The following is a 26,059-nucleotide window of genomic DNA, read 5'->3' as shown; positions in this document are numbered from 1 at the left end:
TGCGAGAAACACTTGTACAGTAATGTGTGTAGTGTGGGAAATCTCTACATCTCTAAATTCTGTACCAAAAAAATTGAATTCATGCACCATTACACCCCGAGTAATAATCAACACATCTTCCAGCATTTTGCCACTTTCTTGTGTCATTTCCAGTCACAAGATACCCATTGCAAGACAAACGCAAAATGCATGAAAAATGCACTGTAACTCCAGAAATGCGGCCAAATGTATGAATCATGAACTGTAGAGTCGACTTGGGTCACATGACCGTGCATAATAAGCCTGTGCTGCTATTAGAGGCTTGCACAGCTCAGCCAATCGGAGAGTGGCGCTGCTCAGCTCCTGATGGTGGATTAGCCACAATAGACTGCAGACCTGCAATTGGGAGAGCTCGTCACTGCCAACTCGCTCCTTTAAGCATGGATTCCTTTTTTCGGTGACTTTTTTTTTTGCATTCGAGCCGGTTCGCCACGTTAAGATCTCGCGGGGGAAAGGTCAGCGGGGATCGAATGATAAGTCACAGACAAGTCGACGGATTCTTGGCCCTTTTATCCAAGCATGTTCAAGACAGCGCACTACCCCAACGTGGACCCCTCATCCACCATCATGCACGGCACCTGGCTCGCCTCCTCCACTATGGGGTACGTGCACGCCCCCTCTGCCGTGGCCGTGGAGAAACCCAAGAAGAACGCTTTCAGCCTGGCCAAAATAATGTCTCTGGGCGGCAAGAAGGGCCACGGAGGCAACGCGCACTACAACAACAACAACAACACGCCCTTCGCCATCCACTGTCATATCGGCAAGGAGATTAAGCATATTTGCAGCAACTGCAGCCGAGGAAACGACACGCAGGACGGTGAGTGGGCTGCTGGTGTGTAGTGCACCCGCGGCGGTCAGTATCGCCTACGTACAGGACACAGCTACTATACATTCAGTCTTTTGGGGTGTGTGTGTTTGTGCATGTGTACTCATCGCTTGTACACTGACAGCGATTGGATTCAATTAAAAAGCAGTTATGTATACATACAAAAAAGGTTACATGTATCCCAAGGCTACTTCTCTTATGTGTGCTGGCTGCATGCTTCTGAGTCTCATGTCATCATCTCTCAGCCATCTTGGGATGCAAACAAACGTCTAATTGCTGCAGGCAATGCACTCATTTGAGCACTTTTTAATAGGCATTTTGATTGGTCACCACGACAAGCAGATTTTTCTTTATCATATTTTGTATTCAATATGTTTTTTAATTATTTTGATTATGGCTTATTATATATTTTATATTTTTTCTTCAGAAATGTATCGTTCTTTCATTTGTTGTAACAGTGCATAATGGTATCAGCATTTTTCAACAATATAGAACTCAAAGAATGAAAATTTGTGGCTAATCTAGAATGAGTGAAAATATTTTAATTTGATTTTATAGATTGTGATTTTAAACGTAGTTTTTTGTATTTTATTTTATGTATTAAGTTTTCCTATTATTGAAATTTCAATACAATATGGAACTCAAAGTGCTAAAGTGTGTGGCTTGGCTGTGACGAGTGAACTGATTTTAAATTTAATGCAATTTTTTATATCACATAAATTCTTTTAAACCTATTTTGTAATTTATTTATTTTTGTGGATTTTTTTCATAGCTTTCTGTAATTGTTACACATTTAAGTGGAAGTGCTGTAATTATTTTTTAGATTGTATTTTTTGTAGTAATTAAAAACAAATTATATTCAGTACTTTAATTTTTCTTGAAACCTTGAGGCAGCAAAATAGTATCAGCATTTCTTAGCAATATGGAAGAAAAAGCAAAGTGTTGTTGCTTGTTTGTTACTGGTGAGCTTATTTTTCTTTTTTTTTTTAAAAACCTTTTTGAGATGGCATGGCATTGTCACCATATACCTCGTTTATCGCGGGGTTCCCAAAATAGCCTGCGGTAAGTGAAATCCACAAAGTAGCCAACTTAATTCTTTTACAATGATTATATATGTTTTAAGGCTGTAAAACTCCTCACCATACACTTTATACACTTTTCACAGACAGGCGTTGACATTTTATCACATTTCTCTCTTGTTGAAACACTTTTCAAAGAAGTTCAAACCTTCGTTTGAATTTTAATGATCAACCTACAGATAGGAAATAAGAAATTAAGTCACTCGCGTATTTTTTCTCCTGTGACTGTGCCTTTTTGTGCTGGAGCCGTTCTGCTGTACTGTAGCGTTTTTGTAACCTTGTTAAAACATATTGATGCAGTCCTTCGAATCGAAGATGAATTTACAAGCTAGAAAGGAAGCCAGCGATGACATCGGCGACACGTAGGACGGCACGAAGGAGATGGATTGATTGATTGATTGAAAATGGTCTACAGCCAATCAGGACGCAGACAACAATGGGCAGTGTTGACAGACAAGCGAGGGAAAAGAGACACTCAACTTCCCACAGTGCGATTCTTCTTTAAGGGCCAGGCTTGGCCTGTAACAGCGTGCATATGCTGTATAAAAAAAAAAAGAAGCACTAAAAAAAATTCTGCGAAACCGCGATAGAGCGAGGGAACACCGTATAGCACTTTGGCCATTTTTGAAAGATTCCATTGCGCTGATGCCCCCTAGAGGCCATAATGGCTTGGTAGCTGGGGATTGCTGTGATATGCAGTGATGCTTCAACCAACATTGTTGTCTGGTTACAAAATGGACTGGTCTTGCTGCAATCAGATTTTTTTTGCACCCTTAGTGTTTATTGATTGAAGCGATGAAGCTGGTTGGATCCTGTCTTTACCGTTCGGTTTAATGAAGTCGTTTGAATTCCTACTGAGCGCACGGTGCTATTTATCAAGCAATGTGACAACAGGATTTCTCTTCCAATGTTAGCCGTAAGGCAACAGACCAGTCAAGTAATGACCCGTGAGCCTGATCTCCATTGCTTACTGTCATACACTTTGTCATCACCGCCTTTCCCAGCACCCCAGGGTGGAGGCTGGTTGGCCTGCAAAGTGTTTGCAAACACCACAGGAGCCATTGTGACATCATCATTTAAACAGGCCAGCGCCTGATGTCAGGGGTGATCATGTCGAGTAACGTGGTGTCCTTGGAAAGATATTACACACTTGGCTGGAGGTCACTAAACACCATATTTTTGTTCCAGATTTAGGTTGAATGCTATGTTTTTGGGTGTATTGTGTCCTGTATGTTTGGTACTGGGAGGAGTCTGGAGGTGGGGCACAATGGCGAGCGTCTGGTGGCCGGGCCTACACCCATGGGGCCCGGCCAGCCCAAAGAGACAACGTAGGTTCCCCTCCAATGAGCTCACCGCTCATGGGAGAGGCCAAAGGGGTCAGGTGTATAGTGAGCTGGGTGGCAGCTGAAAGCGCGGACATTGGCGGTCCGATTCTCGGCTGCAGAAGCTAGCTGTTGGTACGTAGAATGTCACCTCTCTGGCGGGGAAGGAGCCTGAGCTGGTGCGCGAGGTGGAGAACTTCCATATAGATACAGTTGGACTAGCCTCAAAGCATAGCAAGGGCTCTGGAACCAGTCCTCTCGAGAGGGGCTGGACTTTATTCCACTCAGGTGTTGCAGTGAGAGATAACGGTCAGGGGAGGCAATTCTTGTTGCGCCCCGGCTCATGGCCTGTACGCTGGAGTTTAAGCCGGTGAAGGAGAGGGAAGTTTGGGTCCAAATGGGCCATTTTCTGTGCCTCCGGTTTGGTGGCTACAGGATTGGGTCTCTGCTTTTTGCAGATGATATGATCCTTTTTGCTTCATCGAGCCGTGACCTTCAACTCTCACTAGATCGGTTCACAGCCGGGATGAGAATCAGAACCTCCAAGTCCGAGTCTATGGTCCTCGCCCTGAAAAGGGTGGAGTGCCATCTCCGGATCGGGAATGAGATCCTGCCCCACGTGGAGGAGTTTAAGTACCTCGGGGTCTTGTTCACGAGTGAGGGAAGGATGGAACGCGAGATTGACAGGCAGATTGGTACGGTGTCTGCAGTGATGTGGACTCTGCATCGCTCCATTGTGGTGAAGAGGGAGCTGAGCCAAAAGGCAAAGCTATTAATTTACCTGTCGATCTACGTTCCTACCCTTACCTATGGTCATGAGCTTTGGGTAGTCACTTAAAGGAACAATATCGCAGGTACAATTGGCCGAAATAAGTTTTCTCCGTAGGGTGGCTGGGCTCTCCCTTAGAGCTAAGGTGAGAAGCGCTGTCATCCGGGAGAAACTTGGAGTAGAACCGCTGCTCTTCCACATTGAGAGGAGCCAGAGGATGTGGCTTGGGCATTCGGTCAGGATGCTTCCCGGACGCCTCCATATGGAGGGGAGGTGTTCAGGGCACATCCGACCGGTAGGAGGCCTCGGGGATGACCCAGGACACATTGGTGAGACTACGACTCTCAAGTGGCCGGGGACCGCCTCTGGATCTGCCGGGAGGAGCTGGAAGAAGTAGCCGGGTAAACGGAAGTCAGGGCTTCCCTGTTTAGGCTGCTGCCCACGCGACCCGACCGGCAAATTTGCAAATTTATAATATATATATATATATATATATATATATATATATATATATATATATTTTTTTTACTATTTTCATGTTTCTGGGCTCTGCCATCTTGGCTGTTAATGCTAAGCCAACCTTCTCTAGCTGCTAGCATAGATGGAATCCAAAATATCTAGCTACTATATGACTGATTGTATAATATGTCTTTTGTGATGAGTGATGCTAAATATATAAACGTATATGGAATGCCTGTTGGTTATCCTCCCTATGGAGCTCTGCTAACTTGCTAATGCAAAACCTGCATGTGTTAGCTGCTAACATGACAGCCATAAGACTTTATTGAAGCTACTGTAAGTTTTATGCAGTAATAATCATTAAATCATGGATTAATATGGGTCACTGTATTTTGAGGGAAATTCGGTGACTAGTGAGGCTAAAATGTGTAAATTGGTTGATTGGTCCTCACCATCTTGTTTGCTAATTTGTTAATGTTAAGCCTATCTGTGCTACCTGCTAGTATAACAAGAAGCCAAAATACTTCCCTATTTAGAGACAGTACAGGTACAGTTTTGTTGACACTATGTTTACGACAGTCTTAAGTCACTAACCCTTGCCGACTGCATAGGTTTTAAATGGCGAGAAAGGTTCAGCACTGTCAGCTAATATGGTTCACAAACAATATAAGAAACAATTTTTGATTTTTGCAATTCGGTGACTGGGGAGTGCTAAATATTTCAACTAGATGAGATGCCAGTTGGTAATCATCCCCATGGAGGTGTAAAATAAAGATTTAATAGCTTGCACAGCCTAAATAAAAATGTTTTTGAGAGTACTGTAGTTTGTACGTATTCTGCAGGGAGCTGATTTGGAGCGTTGGAATGCTACAACTTCGCTATGAGCAATGTTTTTTTGTTTTTTTTTAAATCAGACGCAGCAAGATGAAAGTTAGAAACCTCTTGATGAGGTGCTGTGTAGTTTGTTGGTAGATTTATGTAAAACACTTGCAGTATTCCGGTCAAAGCATATGCCTTTCAGCTGTCTGGTGAGAATGTTTGTTTTTCCTACTCATCCAGTTACTTGAGAATTCAGGAGGCGACTTGGCCCAGATTCATTTAGTGAGTGAAAGTGCTGCATCCTCTGCTTACCCACTTATCATCCCTGTTTCTCGTCCTCACAGCTGAGGAGGTCGAAAGGCTTGCCGGGATGCGAGCCGAGTCCTTGGTTTCTCCCCCCATCCGTTGTCGGAGCAGGCTCGCCACTCTGGGACGCCTCCTCAAGCCCTGGAAATGGAGGAAGAGTAAGAGCGACAAGTTCAAGCAGACTTCAGCCGGTATGTTTTACTTTTATTTTTGCTTTGAGTATTAAAAAAAAAATAACTAATTGTGGCCTGCAGTAGTTTCTGCAATCAGCAGTGTGCACTCTGACCAGAATGATACAGTTGATGATTTTCTGATCCAAAGAAGATCAGAAAGATCAGAAGAACCCAAAATAGAAACTACACTGCAAGGTAAAAAACAAACAAAAAAACATTTTTGACTAGATAATTTTTTTTTACTATGTTAGACCAAATTCTGAAAATCTGACTTGCCAAATGTTAAAAAAAAAAAATAGTAAAAGGGAATCCATTGTTCTTTTTCTGTTGGTAAATTATTATTTTTTTATCATTTTAAGATGTATATCTGAAATTTTAGTACATAAGTAATATAAAATATTACTATATTTTATATAAGTACTACTATAAGTACTACTATATTTTATATAAGTAATATAAAATATTACTATTTGAAGACAAGCGTAAGTTTGATGAAATTGATTCTTAAACTTTATACTTAAAGGTTGACAAAAGTGAAAAATAGGGTAAGACAACACTGTAGCCTGTTGAGCTTTATGCAGTCAACAGTAGAACGAGGAAACAGATGGCAATAAATAACTATTATTGTGAAGCCAAACACACATAAAAACAGCGATCTTTTGTCCTACTAACAACTAGTTAACTCCAGGTGCAACATCACCACATCGCGGTTTGAATTTTGCGGCCTCACTTTAATCACGTTTTTTCAAAAATATATTAATGAATAAATCGTGCTGTTTTGCGGTTGAATACAGCCTATTAGCCGTCAAACATGTAAATATTTACGCAAATTTTTCTAATTTTTTTTAATTAAGCATTTTCAGGCATAAACGTGACTAAATGAACTAACATACAAGTATAAGACATTCAGAAGACACATTCAAAGATGCTGTGTAGTATTCTACACTGGTCACTAGGTGTCAGTAATGTTACTGTAAAGTTCAGTGAAGCGCATAAGCATCAGATTTAATCACCAGAACAACAGGCTTTGATTGCAGGTTTGAAAACCAAGCACAATAATAATCCTCATAATAACACAGGCAACCGTTGCGGCCGTAATCCACTCCAGCTAAAACTCAACTCTGAACCCCCGACGACACTTTCTGTCCTCCACACAACTGGAACACATTTACTGCAACACACATGAGCACCAGTCTTGTTTATGTCCTAAATGGCTTATTTTCTCTGATTATGCCTACTAGGTATCGAGTGTCAATGTGACTATAGTGGTGTTAAATCATGTCTAGAGGGCTCTAATAAGTTTAAAAAGCATGTATAGAAGGATGTAAACAGGTTTTCTATGCTCTAGCTATGAAAATATGTAATTTGTAAATAAAGAATCCTACTTGACTTTAAAAGACAAAAAAGCTAGCTTAATAACAAATCCTGATAAAGTAAGATGGACTGAACAGTTTGGGGTCGTGTGAAACACGGAGAACACGGAAGAAATGAATTCTGCATTTTTATGAATTTGCACTGTAATCTCGTGGGGCCTTTCCCATTAAAACATTTTCAGGCTAATCGGTTGCATATTTTTTGCATAATTTTTCTGATAATTGGCAATCAAATCACGACCACTCAGTTTTGCGCTGGGCAGAGGTAATAATACTGGTCTGGTCTGGAGTAAAAACACATTTAATAGAATGAATACATTAAGAGTGTAGTCTGGGTGGTGAATTGATTGGCGTTTGAAGCCTCCTTTGAACTTCCTTTCCATCTTACGGTCCAGTTAATATGAGGGACGAGTGAAGGACACGCTCTCAAGTCAGATGTGGGTGCTTGTATGTAATTTGTCCGGGCTGACGCATCATCCCAACTGTCAGCATGGTTGACAGGAGAGAGAGGCTCCTTGTCAAACTGCATTTCCTTAGCAAGAAAGAGACAAGCAGACCTGAATCTTGTCTCCACAGGATAGGATGTTCTGGTTTAGTTCGAATCCCTGCAGGTGTCTTACATTTGATCAAAGGGAGTAATGAATAAGAAAAAAGGGCCTGCAAGGTTTATTTTATTGTTATGTCTTTCAGTATTTGATTTTGTAAACAATCTCTTGGAACACACGAAATGGTGGAGGGTGGCAAAACATGCATCCTACGGTGTTGTCTGACATGTACACCACATGGCAATGTTGCTAATGCTGTTATTGAGATCCACTAATGGGTAATCTAATTCATTACTATTGCAAACGTTACAACGGTGCGACTGTTACGAACAGTAAAATGTGTCACATTATTATGCACTGACAACTATATCAAAAGATCTGGATGTCGCTTCAGTCACCATTGTTCACTATTTCTACCCAGGAAGCTAAATAGCTAGTCAACCAGAATTGTAGTTGCTCACTCTCAGGGAAACACTGCACCCTAGTGTTATGGTAGAGAATTGCAAGTCACAAGCTCAGTCCTAAGCCCTAATCATCGCTCAACGCCACATGTCATTGCAGAACTAAATCCGAATGATTTTACATACATTTAAAGCAACTACTAAGAAATTACTTTCCATGGTACAAGGGGCGAATACACGTATTGCAGCTGATGTGAAACTGATGAGGGGCAGGATTAAATAAGCCTTGCTTCGTCCTACTCCTTTTTGGACATGCAAAATTGTGAATTGTACTATGTGATGTGCTCCAGTGTGACTCGTATGCATTACCATTACCATGGTAACTAATTGCATTTATGAAGGAGTAATTATTTTACTAATTAAATTATTTTTTGTTAAAGTAACAAGTAACTACAACTAATTACTGTGTTACTAATTACAGTGTTTAGCCCAATCGCCACGAAATTTGGCACACATCTTTAGGTGACTGTCAAATTTGAGCAAGATTTGATGAAATACATGACCACCATCAAACACAGGGGCACTGGCAGGACTTAGCAACTAATTGGCCGTAGGTCACTGACCACTTGTCAATTCCTGCTTTGGTCTTTTTCTGTGTATTTGTGCTACTTTGCCTTGTATTGCAACATCTCCCCGTGGGCAGCATAAAGGCCTTTTCTCTCACAATGTTAATCCACCATGGTAGCAAAAAAGCCTTTTGTTGTGTTTGCACAATGCTGCGCTCTCCAAACAATTCACTTGCAGCTATTGTTTTGATTAGGACTGTGATGCACATTTTAACAGAGGTGACCATTTGAGTGAAATATTTTTTTAAACAGTGAATTTACTGTAATTCATGTGCAGCTTTCAGCCAGACTTAGGCGCAAACTGTCACATATTATTCAGGGAGATGCTTTCAGCCATCTTGAAAAGTTGAAACGGCTAATAAAGCCAAATGTTCGACAAGTAAAAGAGCAAAATAACTTGCATTTTAGAGATTAAATGGAATTAAAAGGTCAATGGGCTTTGTTTGTTTATATTATACCAAACTGAAAACAAATCTGAAATTACAGTTCCATCAGATTTTGTGAGTAAAGGGTAGAAAATGCTGTCACCGAGCTGAAATATACCCCAAAAACATTAAACATATCAAAACAACAAGAGGAAGCTGGATCATTCATCATAAACTATTCACTATTCTATAGCGTCATAATTCGTTTGAGAAGGTCTGACTCAAAATGTAGGCTAACCGAATAAATTTTTCCCTATTTAAAAATCATTTAAATCCTATGAATCCGTTCTAGAAAGCCAAAACACAAAACACAGTTTTATAGTTTCACAATTATAGTTTTACATGCAGAAAATAATTCGAAATGCATATAAATTAGGGACGCGCCGATCAGGGTTTTATACTGCCGATTCAGATAACGATCATCCATGGGTGATATCGGCCGATACCGATATTATTGTTATTATAATTGATTTGAGTGCTGTTGGCCATGGGCCCAGTTAGACAATTCCAAGGCTCCCTGGCAAATAGGTAATTATTAAAAGATCAACTTTTGGGTGGATTGTCTTTTTTTTGCCTTTTCGTACTATTTGACACAAACCTGTATTTAATTTGATGCATGTTTTAGAGTAATACGAATACATGGGAAATAAAATGTTCAATGATTTATTTTTTAGTTCAAGATAACAAAATTAGCAGAATCAAATAATAGGAATAAATACATATCTTCATTAAAGAGAAATCTGTCCTGCTTAACTTAAAATAGAATAAATTCAGTGTCCAGGTTCCAGAGGTCTCCAACTTTCATCAGAATTAGAGCAGTCAACTATTTGTGTTTTACTTATGATTGACAACATTTCAATTGTATACTATATTTACCAGATCTTCACTCAAAACAGCGTGGCCATCGTCTTTATGCTATTTTGTGCTTATTTATCATTATATAAAGACATAAAGTCTGAATTCAACAGTCATATTAAAAAAAACTTCTAAGAAATTAAGCAAATATTCTTTTACCCTGAGGTGAGCTACTCAGAATTAGCTGGCGAGATAGGAGACCACTAACCTAACCCAACCTAACCTTGGGCTATGTTCACATTGCAGGATATGATTGCCAATTTGGATTTTTTGTTTAAATACGATTTTCAATGTGGTCATACACATTACCAAACAAATACGACTTGTTAATGTGAACGCGAACCGTCTGGAAAGTGACGTGCATGCGCAAAAGCACAACATCACTCACATTTCCGTGTGTTTACGAAAGAAAAGACTGCTGCAGCGTGTGCTCTGGTGATGTGCAATACCATTGATTTCCTTTCCGAGCCGATACTGGGTAAAATTCAGGACGGTATTGGCGATACCAATCCGATACTAGGTGCAAATTCACCTAATGTGTCTGGTAAATTTTAAAAAGTAGTGTAGAGTACTTCAAATCACACGTTTACATTTACACGTTTGTGGCAATTTCAAGGATTTTTTTGCAACGGGAGTCAATATTTTCTTAACCAAATGATTCCGTGTAGGAGATTAAGAAGAAAGAGGGCAAGAATTTTGGCTATGGCAGTTCATTGATATCTTGCTGCCACGTCTGTTCCAAGGAGTGTGTGGGTGGATGTCTGAGGCAGGAGAGAAGAAGAACTTTTGTCTACATCGATGAGTACGATAAACCACGATAAACCACGCCTTTCGATGACTTATGGGTCGGAAATATGGGATCTGACCGTTCATACTGCAGTCCCATCGCATACATATCGTATTTATATCCACATATGAATGAGGCCTGAGTCGCATTTGAAAAAATCGGAATTGTGCTGTTCACACTGACATGAAAATAATCAGATACAGGTCACACATGAGCAAACAAATCGGAATTGACCTGCTGTGTGAACATAGCCCTATTGCCTCTGTCAGGATCTTACAAAAGCGAATACAGTGTTCCCTTGTTTATCGCGTGGGATAGGTTCCCAAAATAGCCCGCAATAAGTGAAATTCGAGAAGGAGCCAACTTAATTTTTTTCCAATGATTATATATGTTTTAAGGCTGTAAAAAACGCTCACCATACACTTTATACACTTTTCTCAGACAGGCATTAACATTTTATCACATTTCTCTCTTGTTTAAACACTCTGAAAGAAGTTCAAACTTTCATTTGAATGTTAATGATCAATCAACAAGAAATTATTAAGTCACTTTTCCTCCTGTGACCATGCCTTTTCGTCCTGGTGACGTTCCACTGTACTGCAGCATTTCCTTGTATCCTTGTTAAAGCATATCGCTGCAGTCCTTTGAATCAAAGATTCATTTACAAACTAGCAAGCTAGTGATGACACAGGAGACACGCAGGGCGGCATGAAGGAGATTGATTGACAATGCTCCACAGCCAATCGTGACGCAAAAAACAATGGGCGGTGCAGACATACGAGCGAGGGAAGAGAGACACTCAATTTCCCACAATGCAAATCTTCTTAAAGGGCCAGGCTTGGCCTGTAAAAGCGTTCATACACTGTAATAAAAAACACAAAAAAACAAGCATGAAAAAAATCAGCAAAAGGTGAAGCGCGTTAGAGCGGGGGAACACTGTACACCCCTCACTTTTCAGTCCCTCACATGTTAAGGGACAATACTATAGAAATGAATCATGGATATGCTTTAGTCAGTGTACAGCTTGTATAGCAGTATAGATTTACTATCTGCTGAAAATGAGTCTACATTCAGCCATTACTGAGTCACAAGACAATTGTGTCTTGCCTACAACAGTTAAGTATAGCAGTGGCAGCGTCATGGTCTAAGGCTGCATGTGTGCTCCCTGCACCGAAGAGACGCAGTTCATTGAGAAAATGAATTCCATTTGGTAATCAGCCGAGAACAATAAGTCCACTCTTTTGGAACAGAGAAGCATTTGGATTAAAAAAAAAAACAAACTATACATTATTTATTTATTTATTTATTTATTTATTTATTTATTTATTTTTGAGCTACAGCAAGATGAGAGTTAAAGACAAAACTAAAAGTCAATAAATAGGTATGAATTAAAATGAAAGGTTTAGTTCATTTGAACATTTTTGTTGCCATAGTTATTTAAAAAAAAAAAATGCATTTCAGTGATGTAAGCTGCATTGAGATGAGGTAAATCCCACTGATCTCATCTAGCAAGCTGTATTGACTTGAGTCGACCTTTGAACCCCCACTCCGATTGATCGGTGCTAAAACGGAAATTGGCACACGCTTCTGTGCTGCATGCAATCTTCTCAACACTGAGATGAATGGAGGTCTCGCCATGCTTCTATTGGCCTCAATTTTAACACAACGCATAGCGCCATTTATACACCCTTTTGTCTTTTATTTTACATGAACGTCATTATGTTCAACAGTGTTGCAGATGGTGATGCCTTCCTGCTGATGTCTGTCATTGTGTTATTGCCAAGCTTGTAATGTTTTTTTGCCTTTAATATGCAAACTTGTCATTGATAACACTCCATGAATGTTTTTAAATGCTTCTTTTTGTGACGCGCAAGCTTAGAGAATTGCCTCAGGAACAACAACAACAAAAAAAACCTCTGCTTTGAGCCTCAGGGCTTTGCTCGGATGCGTTCTGAATATCTGGGTCACTTCGCAGCAGAATATAGTTTCTCTCTAAGTGTAACGTTCTCAGATCAATACAGGCTGCGCTCAGATATGCCAGTTTGATTTAATATGCCCTGAGCCGAGTCTCTGATGAGCGTCTAATCCTCTCATCTCGGTACAGATTGAGTGGCTGCAGCATCCGTCTAACACCACTTGGGCCCCACCAGTGAAAGGGGGTGTCCTAAAAATAGGACTTTATTTTAAGGCATTTTCTGATTGACACAATTTTACTTGCAGACATCTTTGGTACTGATGGACTTGCCGTAAGGACTTGTGTTACACTGAAGGCAATTGGTGGAATGAGACTCAATGAGAAGATCTATTGCTCTTTTTTTTTGTAATTATCTGTCTTTTTTTCGCCTCCTTGGACTTTTCTGATGAAATTGCTTGCAATTGTGACACAATTGATGCATCTATTTTTGTGTGGATTATCTCTTGACTCATTGCTCAGATGCAGATGGATATGTCTGCCAATTCAGTTTTTTGGTTTTTTTTGACAACTGTCACATCTCAAAGACATATCATCATTAAGGCTTTTGACTTAATGGGGTTGCATAACTGTGCACATCCTGTTGCATAGCCATTATGTCATACAGTTTTGAGTAATTACTTTTCATATTAGATGAAAGCAAAGTATAATCCCTGAATTTACTGTCACTGGCTGTCTGGTGTCGACCTTTAGTTGGCCTTTTCCCGACTCTTGCTGTTTTGGACTTGGAATATAGTAAAATGGGCTCTCCAAAGGTGCTGCTGTACGAAGCAAACAAATCCATCAAAAGTAGAGCACGGCCGATATTTACGACCGTTTTTTGCGGCCAATACCGATATTGGGGGCTGAAAAAAAGCCGAAAACCGATATATCTGCCAATGTATGAAAGAAGAGCATTGATCTATAGATATATACTGTACATGAACATAAATTCTTATAATACCCAAAATACGATTGACAGAAGACTACCAAATTAAAATAAGGAACTTTAATTAGTAAGACTGTCAACATAAGGACATGCCTCTTTGTGATTTACTCTTAGGTGTTGCCACAAATTTGTAGTTTTCTTTGCTTTGCTGATGCTGGAGCCCTGGCTAACTTGCACACTGGACACGTTGCATCGAACGTAACGCCTCCACACCTTACTCTTCCCCTCTGCCTGTGAAATGAAAATGTATACATTTGGTGCAATTTGGTAATTAGCCTAGAATTTGATACTATAGTTGAGCAAAAGTAAGTGGCTGCATTGGCTGTTTTTCAACTAACACTGTACATGATGTGTTTATAAAAGGCATAGCGCATAGAAAATGGATGGATGGATGAATGTATAGTCACAAAAACATCTTACCAATATCAATTATTCATATTTACGAGCTATTTAATAGTTCCATCTGCAGCCATTGAGTATTTGTGAAACAGCTGAAAAACAAATGCTAAAGCAAACATTAAAAAGTGAAAAAATGTTGACTACAAACAAAATAAATCATCAAAACATGCATCACATTACTAGACTTAATACAAGGGACTAAAATACATTTCATGTTAGAGTGTAGCTGCTTTCAAAACATGCAATATATCAAATGACAACTACATGCAGTCCTACCAATGAGGATAAGCGGCATAGAAAATAGATGGATGGACATTAACGTGTGAATGTATGAGCCCCTGGAAATCCTGCATGGAACTATGAAGTGAAATGGGATGCTGTGTATATCTGCATATATCTTTATTTTACTGTAAAACACGGTATCATAGTCTTGGATAATGGTGGAAATGGGGACAGAGGGAAAGAGGGACAAACAGGAAGTCACAGGTTGGATTACCCTACCAAGATGGCGCCGGTGTGTCTGGCTTGCCGCTTCCCTCAGCTCACTGATCGGTTTTATTGTTATTTTTTCATATGGATTAACAGTTGCATCTATTTTTAACTCAGAGATGCAACTTACACAACGTTGAAGCGTTGCAATACGCTCCCTAAAACTTACGTGAAAACTAGAATGTTCTCCTTGACGGGCCCTGACAGCGTGGCAAATGCAGTTTCTTTTCGCGTTTCAGTCTCTTCCTACTGCAGACTGAGTGAGAAAGAGCTGCAGCAGGGAAAATGCTGCTCTGTGTGTGAGGGGGAGGGGCCAGGTACTCACGCAGGGAGCAGCACAGAGACACAGGTACCCCTTTTCCACTGTATCGAACTTTGGTGTTTTGGTGGATTAAGTTCGAGGCCGGGGTGCAACCGTATTGCCTGCGAACTGACTCGACACCAGTTTCATTTTCCATTGTCCTCGTGTCATTACATCACAGGGGTTGTGCCTTTTGATCAGGTAATAACAGTACATTTCAAGTGCTGACCTTTTTTTAATCATGGAGAATGATCCATCGCCATTGTTTTGTGACAGAAAGATTAAAACATTAAACCAGACCACAGTTGCACAATAAATGTTACTTCTTACATGACAATAGGTTTACAATGAAACTAGTTTGCTGCGATGTGCAAAAATGAGAAGGCGGGGGTGGGGAGGCTTTCATTCATTCGACAATAGAGAGCTAGCATGCTAACGTTAACATCAGGCTAGTATTTCCACTCAAAACTGTGCCGTGAACATTAAATTCAACAAATACAACTTATGGGAGTCCATACAGGTCTGACTTGTACCATGCGGTCTTCTTCTGTGATGGCCTCCAGGGTATCGGTATTGTCCACTGTCACTCCTGCCTAAGTCCTTCTTTTGGCCTCTGTAGTCCTTTAATTTCTTAAGTTTATTTATTTATTTGTTTGAAAGAACAAAACAAAACCCGCAGCAGCCATCTTGCCTCTGGTGCATTCCAGTAGCCTATTGGCCTGTTTTTTGTCACTGTTTCACATTTCTTCTGCACTTCTTTGGATGTCTAAAAAGACAAGAGACAGCGGGTTTCCTCTGTCCTCTTTTTTCCATTAGTTTGCAATGCAATGTCATAAAGATGGAGGAAATTCGCAGACTTTTTATAGGTAACCCCGCCTACCTCATTATGCAAACTGTTCACCCACTCGGCCCAGCAAACTTTTGGAGCCAGAGTTGAACCAAAAAATGACAGCTTCCTGACGATAATTTCATTTTCTGCTATGAAGAAAAATTTAGTTTTATAAAATGTGTTTTTTAAATTTTATTTTAAATCGAAAATTGATTGAACGGTTCACGTTGATGACTACAGCTTCCAATTTTTGGTGCTAGTTTTAAGGCGTATTCATCCCCAAAAGTTTAGTTGTTCAAAATTGTGCGACTTTAATGGGCATTAAATATTGGAACGGGGCTGCACTGTTCTGTCCATCTATATTGTGCTGTTTAGAGGATACGTTACGCTTAATTTTTCTTTCCTTCCTGTCTCACGCAGCCTTGGAGAGAAAGATGTCTGTGCGACAGAGTCGAGATGAACTTATCAAGAGAGGAGTTCTGAAGGAGATCTTTGAAAAAGGTGAGCTGCCTCATAACCATATCATAAGTGATACGGTCTGTTGGGAGGGATACATTAAAAAAAAGCTTTGCCCGTGTCTGTAAGATGAAACGAGAATGGAATATGTGCTATTTCAGTTATTTAGCTTTTCACTAATCAGTCTGCTCTGAAGTGCACTCAAGACTCACACAAGGGTTATGGTTATGGTTTAATTTATTTCAGACATGCATATAGTTTACTTTGAATGCTTCATGTTACAAGTCACAATTCCAAATGTCCAAAAAGGGGTAACTGAAAATAACCAAAATAACAAAAGTTCATCCTTTTCCCCTGTTGATGTCCGGATCCACTTCCTGCCATCTTTCGTGTTGGACTTTGAGTCATTCAGTGTAGATACATGGGTTCCTAATTCCAGTGATATTTTTTTTTTTGGAGCAGGCCCATGCAACGATGATATCATATGTCAAATGTTATTGAATGTAATCCGTCTAACTGCATGGTTCTTTCTTTTTGGGTTGTATCTTCCATCGTCTTTGTTGTCATGGTAATATGATCTTTAATATTTATCCATATCGTTGATATATTTGACAAGAAGCACTCTTGCCTCTACTGGCCCTTCATTTAGCTTGATGTAGATTTTGCTGTTGGTGCGTTGTGTCAGATGCTCACTCATGTCGACGTTTGTACCTATCAGCTTCTTTCCCTGTTTCAGCAGTGCAATTTTGAATTCCCTGAGCTTAACGATGATGACAAGTGTGGTGTTGTTTTCTGCCATACAGTGTGATGCAAGTATCTACGGTCTTGATGTCTATGTCTACCTTTTTTGATTGTAGGAACTTGGCAATTTGTTGCTTCGTTGAACAAACATCCATTCCATCTGGTTCTCCTCTGTTTTGGACTGCCCTATCTTTTGACCTGAGCGTGATTTGGAGCCTTGTGAGGATAACATTGTTCATTCGTGCATTCTTACCCATCTCATCAATTATGTTTTTCATTTGCTCAGTGATATTTCCCTTTGCTTCTTTCTTTTCCTCCAGAGTGGTGCGCAAGGCAGCATTATCTTCCAATAGTCCCTTGATGTCATCCTGTAGAACGTTGATATCATTGCATAATACTACACTTATTTTCTTCCATAGGGTTTTTAACCTCAAGAGCAGCGCGCAAGGGAGCATTATTTTACAGTAATGCCTTGATTTCATCCTGCAGAACCCTGACATCCTTACATAATGCTCTGATTTCTTCTTCCATAGAGTTTTTTTTCTTCCTTAAGAGCAGTGCACAAGGCAACATTTTCTTCCAATAATGCCTTGATATCGTCCTGCATAACCTTGTTATCAATGCATAATGCTCTAAATTTCTTCCAACTCCTCGGTTTCTTCTTAGTGCCTTGGTATCCTTGCTCAGCGCTTTATTTTCCTCAAGGTTGATGACTTCAAGTATCCCCGTGACCAGTCCTTTGAGGATGTTGTTCTGCGATTGAAGATGTGATAGCAGAGTCTGATACTGTGTGTGGTTTTTATGTATATCCAGGAACCACATTTTTTAAATTTGTTTTGCAGTTCATTGTTGTATCACTTCCATCTTCTTCCCCAAGGCGTGCAATAATACCAAATATTTGATCTGGAGAATATTTTCAAATTCTGAGACTGTTTTTCATTCGAATTGTCTTCTTCTTCATCCGCTTGCCAGGCTGGCCCTGTTTCTGATTTTGAATCTATATTTCCAGGGCCCGTGTTAGGCATTGTTGCTAGGCAACCCCTTTGAACGTTAGCCAGTTAGCTTGACTTGCTAGGAGCTGTCAGAACTTGTAACTAGTTTATTTGAAGGAATCTGTACCTTTCGCCTATCCGAATTATATTTGAGGGTGTCAGAAAGCTGTTCTGATGTTGTGTTCATGAAGTGTAGTCAGGAAAGCACCCAAATAGGTTATAAATCTAGTATTGTCAGCAGAGCTCTTGCCATATACATCCTTTCCACTCACCAAGTGGGAAGGTGAAAAGTTGGAGACTTTAATTATACAAATATACCGGTAGTTGGATTTAAAAAATGCTTTGGGATAGCACTTATTCAAAGCTGAGCGTATTTCATGGTGGTTAACAGCAGGATGTTTCAGGACATGAGAAACAAAGTTGGAAGTGTTGACTTTGGAAAAGGAGCAGATGAGAACACATTATTATATATTTATTTATTTATTTTGCTCGAACTTCCTCAGTAAGACAGTTGACCTAAAAAAAAGCTATGATTTAAAAATAGAATCATACATTAATAGAGGGCTGTCAGCTTTGCAAGAAAAGAAGAGACACTTTTAGCGACTGTATGTCACGCAGCCCTTTACTGGCAGTGACTCATACTGTATTTGTATTGGACACTTAAACCACACGCATCACTGTAAGTACTGCCTTAAGTACTGCTTACATTGTGAAGTCTTTGTGAATATCCCGAATTATAATTAGTATAAGAAATCTTTACAAAATGTGTGAAAGTGATTGGCTCATTTCCAAAATGAAAATACACAAGAAGACCTGTTATCAGCGCCCTGCAAAATTAATCCTGATCTGCCATGATAAAAATAGAAATTGGTCTATACATTAGTGGAGACAAAATTTACAAAAGAAATTCTGTAAGGTGGGCTGCTGGATTTTAATCAACTTGAACACTTTACCTTTTGACGGATACTTGTTTGCCTGATAGCCAAAGCCTGCAGAAGTGACACCATCTGCCCATGCCTGTGCTCAAAAGGTGCATCTTTTGCTCCATTTTTACTAATGAGGGGCTTTGAAACCCTCTTGCTACTGTCATAACACAAAGCAGCAGCTGTACAGTATGTTGACATTCTGTCAAATTTTGTCTGTTTACACTCTCTGCTCAGCAACTGTTGAGTTCCGATCTTCAACGGACGGCGGTGTCTGCACTCAGGAGCCCTTACCCAAACAGTCCATGATCCGGGGCCCCAAGAAGTCTGTCACCTACCCAGGTGACCTTCAGGATAACCAAGCTGCCAAGCCGCCAATGTACCACAAGCAGCCTCCCGCTCTCCCTCCCAAGCCTTTCTCCCGGATCCCAAACCATAACACAGGTCAGTTGGAACTTGAGGATGAAATCACACTGGAACAAATGCACTGGTACACTGGTACTGGAGGCCTCCACCAAAGCTTAAACATGTCCTTACAAAATCAAAAGGTCAATGATTTGATTTGCAATTTAGACTATAACGTCTGTTTGACAGCTTGCCACAGGCTATGCCAATCGATGCCAGTGTGTTTGATCATTCTTTTGGCAAACCTATTGGTGTTCAACTTCTCTTGCATCTTTCTTTACACGCTCACAGCTGCAGCTAACTAGCTAGCTAGCTAGAATTATCCACCTTGCTTCTTGTCTTTGGACTCCAAATGTGACTTTTTACCACGGTGACATTTTGTTTTTAAAACAAATAAGCAATGTGGTTAGTTTTGAGTTCATTTTTGTCCCACGGGGAAGTGGATATTACGTCCATCGGGTACGTACTGACTTTTACAAGTGTCTATTGTTGTCATTATACTAATTGTGTTTTGTCCTCCAAACACTATTTGTGTATTGTTGTTTATGAACAACCATGGGGGTGGATGAGATCCACCCAGAGTTTCTTAAGGCCCTGGATGCTGTGGGCGTGTCTTGGTTGATACGACTCTGCAGCAGTGTTCCTTCTAAACTGCGTGTGCGCAATCCCGCACTGCTCTCGAGCTCTCTGCGCACGGCAAAACCATGCTGCACACAAAATACAATCCAACCTGAACTGTAAATGAACACATAACAATTTATTCTGTAATATTTTGCAAATCAACATAGTGAGTGTCAGGAAACAACAACAAGCGGAACATATGAGCACTGTCCAGCCAATGATATGATCCTGTTTGCACATATTTACTACCATAGCCGATCAATTTATTAACAGTGCGTTACGTGGTACATGCCGCTGTTTGTGGCACTTTAGCATATACTGTAGTTAATGCTGCTTGCTGACCCTGTATTATGGCGAAACAAACGAACAGTGTAACAGCATCTGCAAAAGCGCTGCTTTATAAAACATGCTGCAAAGCCGAAGTAGCAATCCAGTTTTCTGAGTGAAAAGTGTGGACTGAATGTGTGGCGTAACTGTGCATGTTTTACTGCCGTGCTTTTATTTTGATGGCTGGACGTAGCGCATACAGGAAGTGTTACGCAGAGTTTGTGTTGCTGAAGGGACCGAAAGGTTTATTTTATTTTAATATAGACAAAAGTAAACATATACAACAAACATGGCATGAATTTCAAGTAAATTGTCAAGATGAAATAGTGCCACAATGGGCTGCAGAAAGTAAAACAGAAAGTGAAGTCAAATAAGGAAATTGAAGTATACCTATTTAACAATATAAATGGTAAACAAGATAATATGATTTGCTGTCTGTTTGACACTCGTTCTATACAAAATATGACAGAATAGAAGTTTTGAACAGATGCGATACTACAGTCAGGTCCAACGAATGATGAGATACTTGAAAAATTAGGGGGACCATTGCTTTTGAGGCAGGCATGTATCTCATATGGATCCACTGAAAAAAGCATAATGTGCTGCTGGCACTGTGGAGCTGTGGTTCATTGAGGGAAACATGAATTCTAACATGTACAGGGACACTGTGAAGCAGAACATGATCTCCTCACTCAGAGTTTTCCAACATAACAAGCCCCAACACACCTGCAAAATATGACAAGATATGACACCATTGTAACACAAAAGTAATAGTTCTCTGAACACATGCATTTGCACGAAGCAGGCCTACTCCAAATAGATGCCTCCTTTTGATTTTGAGTATTTTAGACAGGTTTTTTCTTTATGATCCCACCTGGCACGCGCAGTATTATAGTAGTTTGATTAGATTCTCCTGTGGTGAGGTCAGATGGACCATCATTGTCAATCTGTCAGTCAGCGCAAAGTGGTATTAGGCTGACCTAATTCCATCACTCTGTGTCTGAGCTCCACTAGTTTGTCTGAACAAACATAAGTGTGTGTGCGTGTGTGTGTGTAAAAGTAAACCTAATTTTAACTTTTTTCCTTTCTAGATTCTTGCCAGCCAATGAATTTGCTCTGCATGCCCGGGACAAAGCACTCTCCGCCGCTCCCTCCCAAGAAAGTCATGATTTGCATGCCTGCAGGGGGACTGGACTGCTCCACTTCCCCGTCTCCGTCTCCCAACCCCCTCAGCGCGCTTTCCCAAAAGTGTACCCCCAACCAGGTCATGCCAAGCCACCACGGCACACTGTTGCCCTCACAGCTCGCCGCTCTTCACCAGAACCATGGCCATCCTCTCCAGCTGCAGTACGGCAGCTTGCACGCTCCCAGCCGCATCATCGAGGAGCTCAATAAAGCTCTGGCCCTGTCCATGCAGAGGTTTGAGAGGTTAGTGGCCGCCAGACGTCTGTGTCCTCAAAGCTGTAGTGAAACAGGGAAGGATTATGGATTAGTGTTTGGCATTTATTCCAATTTGTTTTATGAGCCTCATAAGACGAATTATCAGGCTTACTGTTCACAACAAGTTGTTTCTTCACCTGATTAGCCACTTCAAACATCTCTACTTAGGGCATCAATAAACTTTTTTTTAAATTTTGCCCATCATCCACAATCCTTATGTGAGACATGAACATATATGTCTCTTTCTTTTCTGTGCGTTCTAAAATCATATATAAAGGGACAATTCGGTACTGCACGTAACGGGATACACCTATGCCAGGGGTTGGCAACGCGTGGTTCTTCAGCCTCCTTTTTGCGGCTCCCTTCACCGAAGTAGGGTAAATGTGCACTTTGGAAATTAATGTGAAATATCCGACTCACCGCAAGTCCGTGAATGCATCTTGACTGTGTTCTGACTGCTGACTTAATGAGTCTAGTGTATGCGGTGTGCAGGAGAGGAAAAAAAGGTGAGGGAGGTTGGAGTTGAGTCTGAAGCAAGTTAAACCGTGAGTTAACGGGAGCATAGCAATATGTTTTATAACGAGAAGTGCGCCGTAGCTATGTAGCTAGGCGAGGCAGGCTGCGGAGTAATTTTGGCCCACTCGTCTTTACAGAATTGTTGTAATTCAGCCACATTGGAGGGTTTTCCAGCATGAACCGCCTTTTTTAAGGTCATGTCACAGCATCTGAATATGATTCAGGTCAGGACTTTGACTAGACCACTCCAAAGTCTTCATTTTCTTTTTCTTAAGCTATTAAGAGGTGGACTTGCTGGTGTGTTTTGGATCATTGTCCTGCTGCAGAACCCAAGTTGGTTTCAGTTTGAGGTCACGAACAGATGACCGCACATTCTCCTTCAGGATTTTTTGTAGACAGCAGAATTCATGGTTCCATTTATCGCAGCAAGTCTTCCAGGTCCTGAAGCAGCAAAGCAGCCCCAGACCATCACACTACCACCCCCATATTTTACTGTTCGTTTGATGTTCTTTTTCTGAAATGTGGTGTTACTTTTACACCAGATGTAATGGGACACACACCTTCCAAAAAGTTCAATTTTTGTCTGGTCAGACCACAAAGTGTTTTCCCAAAGGTGTTGGTGATCATCAAGATTTTTTCTGGCAAAATTGAGACAAGCCTTAATGTTGTTTTTGTTCAGCAGTGTTTTTTGTCTTGGAACTCTGCCATGTATACCATTTTTGCCCAGTGTCTTTCTTTTAGTGGAGTCATGAACACTGACCTTAACTGAGGCAAGTGATGCCTGCAGTTCTTTGGATGTTGTTGTGAGGTTTTTTTATGACCTTTTGGATGAGTCATCACTGCACTCATGGAGTCATTTTGGTTGGTTGGCCACTCCTGGGAAGGTTCACCACTGTTCCATGTTTTCACCATTTGTGGATAATGGCTCTCACTGTGGTTTGCTGGAGTCTCAAAGCTTTAGAAATGGCTTGATAACCTTTTCCAGACTGATAAATCTAAATTAATCTCAGTTATGTTATAACAGGGGGGCAATCACTTTTTCACAAATAAAAAGTTTAATTAAAACACTGAATTTTGTGTTCAGTTGTGTTGTCATTGACTAACATTTAAATTTCTTTGATGATCTGAAACATTTTAGTGTGACAAACATGCAAAAAAGATATATGTAAATGGAGCATTGTTGGCGCTTTTTGGAGACCATTTTCAGACGACTTTATAGAGGGAATAAGTAAGCCCCATACATGCAGTCATGAGATGGCTATTTTCATCTGTTTTACATGTTAAAAAAAACAGAAAAGAGAGACATACTGTACAGTCATGAAAATTAAAATGATTAGACCACCCTTGCTTCTTCAGTTTACTGATCCATTTTAATGCCTGGTACAACTAAAGGTACATTTGTTTCGACGAATATAATGATGATGACAAATATAGCTCATAAGAGTTCAATTTAAGAGCTGATATCTAGCAACTTCCATGGTTTTCTTGATAAACAAAATCACTTAAGTTCCTACATGAATAGCTATAGCATTGTACTGCAAAAAATGTAACTCTTTTGAGCTATTTTTGTTGTCATTGTTATATTTGTCCAAACAAAGGCACCTTTAGTTGTAGCAGGCATTAAAATGAACAAGAAACTGAAGAAACAAGGGTGGTCTAATCATTTTTTCCATGTCTCACATCAGGATTGTAGATGATGGGCTGAAATCCAAAAAAAAGGGTAGTTTTCCTTTTAAGTAGTAAAATCACATATTTAGGTTTGTCAATTTATTTTCTAATATTTAACACAGTATTAGGGCCCTATGATTTCCACATTAACGGAATCGTGGATGAAATAGCGGAATTGGCCAATAAACACGGAATATATTGTTAAACGTGAAATCTCGTGGAAAGTGAAATAATGTGAATGAAATGTCATCGTGATGAGAGGGAACTTGTGGGGAAGTATTTCCCCTGCGGACAGACTAAACATGTCAAAACGGCAGCCTAAAACACCGCAAGAGTTGGCGAAAAACCTTGGAAACTCCTTTCTTACGGCGCTTAAATGGAAGCCAGTTGGGTTAGCTTAGTTTAGCACAGCACGCTAGTGCGGCTGTAAATGTGTGACTCCGGCTGTATAAATGTTTACACCGTGTTGTGTTTTGTCACTCTCATGTAAGCAAGCGTTTTACAATGCCCGAGGACGATTTGCAGGTTCTGAGTGGAAAAAGACGACAGGCATGTTTATTCTTGTACCCAGCTTGTCTTAACTGTCAGTCATTCTGAACACACACACACCACACTTCCAGCCTTCAAAATATGAGTGCGGTTTGCCACATGTTGTCTTATTGTGTGAACAAAATAGGGGTGTCATAAAAAAGATATTCCATTAATAATGCAAATGGAATTGCATCGGTGACTACATCTTCCTTAATCACAAACACGGGCACTACAGTTTGTTGAAGATTTTGTAGCAATATTTGCAGAGGCTGACATCCCATTAGAAAAGTTAGCCAAGCTACATCCATTACTGAATTACTGGGCAACATTGTTCAATAATGGCATTAATAAATGTAAGGATTTTTGCATTTAATTAATAGGCATTTTATTCACTAACCCAAAATGCACACACTCTATGCTGGTAAAATAAGTGTAAAAGGTAAGAAACGGAATTCTAAAAAAATTACAATGGAAAAAAATAAATTTGGAAAAAAATAAAACTGAATTTGGGAAAAAATAAAACGGATTTCATAGGGCCCTACACTCTGTGGTTATTGGGGTCATATAGAGCTCGTTTCCAGGTCCAAAATCAACACTACAGCACCACACAGTGCAGCATGGCCTAATTCATTTGAACTAAATGTGTGTTTGTGTGGGCACAAGTGTGCAGCGTAGGCGTTCCTCCAACAAGTCAGCCTGACATAACGCGATCAGCTGCTCTTTACAAGAGCTCCTATCTTCCTGTTTGGAGAGGGAAAAAAGGGACAGGATATTGGATTGGATCTTATCTTACATAACCTCCTACACGGGGGGATCTCGTTGTCACCAAAAAGCCATTTGGGCAGGGATGTAAGGAAGTAATGGTCTTGACATAGCGTACAATTAGTCTGAAAGCTTGTAATGGTTATGTAATGGCTGGTCATCATAAGAAGCTCCGAAGAGAGCAAAGCCATTAATCAATGGGACAGATAAGATGTGACCATGCATGTCAATGATGTTAAGTTTTTACTATCTGCTTTATTTTCATTTAAAAAATTGTATATTATACTATTTTGGTTTTCTCAGGAAATAGCAATGATAATCTTTGACAAATTCAGGCAAATTTAAGCGATGGGTATTTATAGTTGCATAATCTAATGCCTATTCTAAAAGTGGTTTTGACCTTGGCAGAGATCTTCGCTGTTGTGTCGTTGTTGTTTGCTACTGAATAGGATTACAGTAAATGCTTTAATTATAGCTGAGACCTTTTTTTTTTTACCAGAAAAACTGTAAAATTGAAGATAGGCTATTTCTGAAATGTGAAATTTATATTATTATAATTTATTTAATAGTGCATGAGAAAGTGGAAAGCTCTTTGACCACATGGTCATTTGTTAACAAATAGTCCTGTCACGATAACACATTTTGCTGGATGGTATTTGTCCCACAAATTATTGCCGATAAACGATATTATTGTGAACATGATTTTGCGACAGTTATTTTTGTTACTGTAATGACAATATATGGCATAATAACGCGAGTACACTGTATCATAAGCCAACTTTAATTTCTTAAGAGTATTTGCTGTAACATTGTAACTGGAATGTCAAGAGCTTGTAAATAAAATAAACAACATAATAAATTAAACAAACCAAAAAAAGATAGAAAAACCCCAATGAAAATTAAATAAATGCACTTAAATAAAGATCACAATCTTTATCATTTTGAATCAGTGTTG

The 26,059-nt window shown here is 39.9% G+C and overlaps 1 protein-coding gene across 2 annotated transcripts in view; it reads left to right on the top strand.

The window, feature by feature from the left end:
* The window catches only part of LOC129176817 (phosphatase and actin regulator 1-like), a 57,396-nt gene that overhangs the window by 12,357 nt on the left and 18,980 nt on the right, over positions 1-26,059 (top strand). The window contains exons 1-5 of one of the 2 annotated variants that reach the window (XM_054767251.1): positions 333-856; positions 5,658-5,810; positions 16,143-16,223; positions 19,072-19,278; positions 21,279-21,615. In XM_054767251.1, coding sequence (XP_054623226.1) covers positions 559-856; positions 5,658-5,810; positions 16,143-16,223; positions 19,072-19,278; positions 21,279-21,615 — 1,076 coding nt within the window. In that variant the 5' untranslated portion in view covers positions 333-558. Of the gene's footprint in view, positions 1-332; positions 857-5,657; positions 5,811-16,142; positions 16,224-19,071; positions 19,279-21,278; positions 21,616-26,059 lie in introns of those variants that run through there. The other variant, XM_054767252.1, reaches the window with a different exon arrangement.

The sequence above is a fragment of the Dunckerocampus dactyliophorus genome, chromosome 2 (assembly GCF_027744805.1).
Source record: "Dunckerocampus dactyliophorus isolate RoL2022-P2 chromosome 2, RoL_Ddac_1.1, whole genome shotgun sequence".
Classification (NCBI taxonomy): Eukaryota; Metazoa; Chordata; class Actinopteri; order Syngnathiformes; family Syngnathidae; genus Dunckerocampus; species Dunckerocampus dactyliophorus.
This window is presented reverse-complemented; position numbering and strand designations above follow the sequence as displayed.